The following is a 5,543-nucleotide window of genomic DNA, read 5'->3' as shown; positions in this document are numbered from 1 at the left end:
GACATACACTGTAATCTCAGCAAAGGAGGCTAAAGCAGGAGAATTGCTGGAATTTGGGAGGCAGAGGTTGTAGTGAGCTGAGTTTGTGCCACTGCACTCTAGCCTGGGCAAGAAAGAGAGTGAAACTGTCTCAAAGAAAAAAAAAGAAAAGAAAGGAAAGAAAAGAAAAAGAAAAGGAATGAAAGAGCCTGGCAGTACATACTCTTTATAAATAGTCTGGGAGAACTCTCACCAGTATGGTGACAAGGACAGGAAGGAATAAATACAAGTGTCATCAGTGAAGACCTTCACAGTGCAAAGGACAGTTCTCTGTAAGCACAGGCCTCTGCCATCATGTCTTAAATGAGAGCTATTCAGTTTTGATATTTAAGGTGCCAATGTTAGTGGACAAATTCAGGGAGGGCTTGATTTTTTTCTAGTCATTATGTTTAATTTCTAATTCCTGCCAAAAATCAGGGAACAGAATATAACAGAGCAACCAAACACATTTCCAGATGTTGCTTCTCTATGAGGCACTGGAATTTTCCTTTGTCTTAGAGGTTAGTCTGCATCCCATGCTTTGGACTTGAATTTTCTCAACAAGTTCTATCACAGGATTGGTTTATTTATTTATTTAGATGGGAGGCCGAGGTGGGTGGATTACTTGAGGCCAGGAGTTCGAGACAAACCTGACCAACATGACAAAACTCCCTCTCTACTAAACAGTACAAAAATTAGCCGGGTGTGGTGGTGCACACCTGTAGTCCCAGCTACTAGGGAGGCTGAGGCATGAGAATCGCTTGAATCCGGGAGGCAGAGGTTGCAGTGAGCCGGGATCTTGCCACTGCACTCCAGCCTGGACAAGAGTGAGACTCTGCCTTAAATAAAAGAAAAATTAAACTGTAAGCAAGCAGCTTACAGTGAAACTTGCAACCCACTCTACCTGAGAGATAACTGGCAGCCACTGCCTAAGGACTCTCCAGGAACGATTTTCTGACTCTTGCAGACGTAAGCCACGTAACTCCAACCTCTTATTTCCAATATTTGCCCTCTGCCCCGAAAAAAGAGTTAACCGACAGTGAGGAGGCCAAATTATTATAAGGCCTATAGCACCCCTGATTCCAGTTCTCACTTTCATTCAAATTCTTTCGTTAATCAAATCCAAGACTTCACAGGAGGAAACAAAAAGATAAGAGCTTTAACTAGAAGGCCACACAGAACAAACAGCTAGATCAGCATCTGGCTAATTCCAGAGCCAACATAAAGCAGAGATAAAGTGGCTGATAACCAGGGACCTCGGCCCAAAGTCCGAGGCAGCACTAAGTGAAGTGCATGAACAGTAGTAGGTCATCCTGAAAGCCACGGAGGGTCTTAGAAACCGCGGGGTGCGAGGAGCGGGAATGAGGCACCATCTAGACAAGCCGCCAAGGCCTGGGAGGAGACGCAGAAAGGATGGAAAGGGCGAAGGCTGCGCCGCCCAGTGGCTGCAGCAAACCCAGAAGGAAGAAACCAGGCAGCCCGGGAGGAAAAGAGGAAGCAGCGGGAAGAGGCCGAGAGGCGGCGCGCGGGGAGTTCGGCCCCTCCGGGGACGCGCTGGAAGGGTCCTCCCTGTCGGTCCTCCCGGGTGGGTGCGGGTGTGGGTGCGGGTGCAGGGCGGCTCGGGGCCGGTAGGGCGGGCAGGCAGGCGGCGGGCGCACTTACCCCGGGTCCCTCCCCGACGCGGTAGGTGAGCAGCACCTGGAGGCGCTCGGCGGCGCGGCAGGGCTGCGGGAAGGACACGCACAGGGCCTGGCCGTAGTGCGAGAAGGGCCGCGTGTAGAAGCTCACGGGCTCCGCGGGCGGCTCCTCCGAGCCGGGCTGCTCCCGCCGCAGCGCCGCCGCCGTCACCTCCAAGCATGGGTGCGAGTCCAGCCGCAGCTCGGCGGCGCCCTCGGGCTCCAGGCAGCGCAGGTCCAGCACCGCGGTGCCGCTCAGCCCCCGGCTCCCCGCGCCGGGCCCCGGCGGCCCGAACTCAGCCCGCAGGTCCAGGTGCAAGTGCAGCAGCTCGAAGGCCCAGAAGTTGGAGGCCGAGGCCACGTCCACCGCCTCCGCCGAGTGCAGCTGCCGCCGGGCCGCGCCGCCGCCGGATGAAGGCCCGCCGCTCGCCATGTTCGCTCCGCGCTGTTCACTCGCCGGGCAGCGACCTCGTGGGGAGCCACGCCCCGAGCGCCTCGGCCCCGCCCCCGCCGCGCGGCCCCGCCCCTGAAATCTGCGCCCGACCGCATCCCCACCCTGCGCTCCACCGCCCAGTCTTCAAGCTGCACGCGTGCCTCAGGACTTCGGACGAAAGAGGGCGGTGGGATCGTGTAGCCCACGTTTGCTCATCTGTTTCCTACTGAGGTGTTCCAGCCGTCCCGGTGGCGCACCCTTCTCTGCTGACCCTCCCTGCTTCCTCATCTTCCAGGCAGGGGCGAGAACCGAGCCCTGGCTGGGAAGGTCTGAGTTTGAGGTGTCACGCCCTGCGCTAAGCCAGTTTTTAAGACTGTGTGTCACCTTGGGCAAGTCACCCAAGAAACGTGAATCTTCCCGAGCCTTTTTCTGCACCAGTAAAATAGAGTCATTATATCTATGTATCTCACTCGGTAATGTGAGAATTCCACCAGGTAACATGTTCTAACACACTAGGCAAGCGGCAAAACCCTGCACCACTTCACGGAATTCACCCCGGATCGAGGCTTGTGCTCCAGCAACTCCAGGCACGCCTGTCTTTCTATTCTTGGGCTAAGGAACAGGAATCAGCACCAGGCAATTTAAGGCTTGGCTGTCCATCTCATGTCACTTCTATTTCCCTTACTGTATTGTACCGCTTACTGAGCTAGAGACAGCTCCACTGAATGAATACTTTGTTTCTCTTCTGTACCAGTGGGTTCCAATGGCCCTTCTAAGAACAGGAGCTAATCAATGATGTTTTTACCGTTCAGCTAGGAAATAAGATTTTTTTTTTTTTGAGACAGAGTTTCACTCTTGTTACCCAGGCTGGAGTGCAATGGCGCGATCTCGGCTCACCGCAACCTCCGCCTCCCGGGTTCAGGCAATTCTCCTGCCTCAGCCTCCCAAGCAGCTGGGACTACAGGCACGTGCCACCATGCCCAGCTAATTTTTTGTATTTTTAGTAGAGACGGGGTTTCACCATGTTGACCAGGATGGTCTCGATCTCTTGACCTCGTAATCCACCCGCCTCGGCCTCCCAAAGTGCTGGGATTACAGGCTTGAGCCACGGCGCCCGGCCGGAAATAAGATTTTTACAAAGAACAATGTAGTGAGTTTTTCATTAAGGGAAATAGTATTGTATTCTGTGCTTCCTAGTTTTATAGAGTTGAAATTGTTTTATTTCGTGAAATAATGCTATGGTAGATAATTATTTTAATATTCCATGTAAGTTCAATGTGAGGGTTTTTTGTTTGTTTAACTCTGGAAACCTGCTTTTCTGTAGCATTGAGAACAGTGCTTGGTACATATTAACATTCAGTACACCTATCTTGAAATTATTCAGTCTTTGATGCAATGCACTTGTGTTGAGTATCTACTAGACACCAGTTGTTAATCTGAGTACCTGGGATACTGTTTGAATAACTCTGGCACAATTCCTCTCCTTGTGGCGCTCATAGCCTAACTCATATTTTAGCACACACACAAGAAAACAGGTCATGACACTTCCATGTGCTGTGCTCGATATGAGAAGAAAAGGATGCTGGGGAGCACAACGGAGAGACCCCAGCCTGATCCTTCTAGTTAAACATTGACAGAGGAAGAGGATGTCATCCTTGGCTAAAGGGTAAAAGATTTTAGGGCAGGTGTAGTGGCTCACGCCTATAACCCCAACACTTTGGGAGGCTGAGGCAGGAGGATCACTTGAGCCCAGGAGTTCAAGATGAGGCTAGGCAACAGAGGGAGATCCTACTCTCAGCAAAAAAAATTTTTTAAAATTAGCCGGGTGTGATGATCCACATCTGTGGCCCTGCCTACTTGGAGGATGAGGTAAGAGTATTGCTTGGGCCCAGTAGGTAAAGGCTGCAGTGAGCCATGATCATACCACTGCACTCCAGCTAGGCAACAGAGCAAGACCCTGTCTCAAAAAAAGATTTTTTTTTTTGATACGGAGTTTCACTCTGTCACCCAGGCTGGAGTGCAGCAGCACAATCTCAGCTCACTGCAATCTCTGCTTCCCTGGTTTATGCAATTCTCCTGCCTCAGCCTCCTGAGTAGCTAGGACTACAGGCGTGTGCCACCATGCCCAGCTAATTTTTGTATTTTTAGTGGAGACGGAGTTTCACCATGTTGGTCAGGCTGGTCTCGAACTCCTGACCTCAAGTGATCCACCCACCATGGCCTCCCAAGTGCTGGGCTTACAGATGTGAGCCACCATGCCCAGCAGGAACTCTATTATTTTCCCTTATAGCCTCACTTCTTCCTGGGAGTACCAGGAACCTCATTTCCACTTCTGCTTCCCTGCATGACTCCCACAGTGTTTGTCTAGTTTGCCTCAGAATTGGCCTGTAGATGGTAATGTAATAACTTACAGCAGACAGATTCAGGAAGGCCCTCTCCTTTGTAGAAAAGGGGAAACTGTGGACACAACCCATGTCTTCCCCAGTTCATTTTAATTATTTATTTATTTGTGAATGCTTAGAATGCAACATATGTTGGACACTTCAAAATAATGGCCACAAATTGTCCATTCTACAGGAAGGCATGATTTTATGGATTTAAAAGTTACAGGGCCGGGCGCAGCGGCTCACCCCTATAATCCCAGCACTTTGGGAGGCCAAGGCTAGAGGATCATTTGAACTCAGGAGTTCAAGACCAGCCTGGCCAACATGGTGAAACCCCATTTCTACTAAAAATACAAAAAATTAGCTAGGCGATAGTGGCACACACCTGTAATCTCAGCTACTAGGGAGGCTGAGGCAGGAGAATCACTTGAGCCTAGGAGGCAGAGGTTGCAGTGAGCTGACATTGTGCCACTATACTCCAGTCTGGGGGACAGAGTGAGACCCTGTCTCAAACAATAAACAAGTAAATAAAAATTTACAATAAATTCCAAGCAAAAATAAAAATAAAGCTATAGACGTATTTTAGTTAAATTGAAGAAAACCAAGACATAAAGATGATCTTACAGCAGTGAAAGAAAACAGATTATCTACAAGAGAATGGCAATTAGAAATTGGACCAAGGGCAGACCTCTCATTAGAAACATACAAGCTAGAGACATTATTTTCAAAATATTGAGAAAAAAAGCCAACTGTCAAATTGGAATTGTATACCCAACTAAACTATTTGGTCGTGTGTAGTGGCTCGAGCCTGTAATCCCAGCACTTTAGGAGGCTGAGGCAGGAAGATCACTTTAGCCCAGGAGTTCCAGACCAGGCTGGACAACATAGGGAGACCGTGTCTTTATAAAAATAAAATAAGGCCGGGCGCGGTGGCTCAAGCCTGTAATCCCAGCACTTTGGGAGGCCGAGGCGGGTGGATCACGAGGTCAAGAGATCAAGACCATCCTGGTCAACATGGTGAAACCCCGTCTC

General features: G+C 50.2%; 1 protein-coding gene across 2 annotated transcripts in view; it reads right to left on the bottom strand.

Moving 5' to 3' along the window:
• The window catches only part of LOC108283229 (arginyl aminopeptidase), a 26,660-nt gene extending 24,483 nt beyond the window's left edge, over positions 1-2,177 (bottom strand). The window contains exon 1 of one of the 2 annotated variants that reach the window (XM_017499459.2): positions 1,681-2,177. In XM_017499459.2, the coding sequence (XP_017354948.1) occupies positions 1,681-2,127 (447 nt within the window). In that variant the 5' untranslated portion in view covers positions 2,128-2,177. The remainder of the gene's footprint in view (positions 1-1,680) is intronic. The other variant, XM_017499460.2, reaches the window with a different exon arrangement.
• Positions 2,178-5,543: the final 3,366 nt, after the last annotated feature.

The sequence above is a fragment of the Cebus imitator genome, unplaced genomic scaffold (assembly GCF_001604975.1).
Source record: "Cebus imitator isolate Cc_AM_T3 unplaced genomic scaffold, Cebus_imitator-1.0 Scaffold257, whole genome shotgun sequence".
NCBI classification, from domain to species: domain Eukaryota; kingdom Metazoa; phylum Chordata; class Mammalia; order Primates; family Cebidae; genus Cebus; species Cebus imitator.
This window is presented reverse-complemented; position numbering and strand designations above follow the sequence as displayed.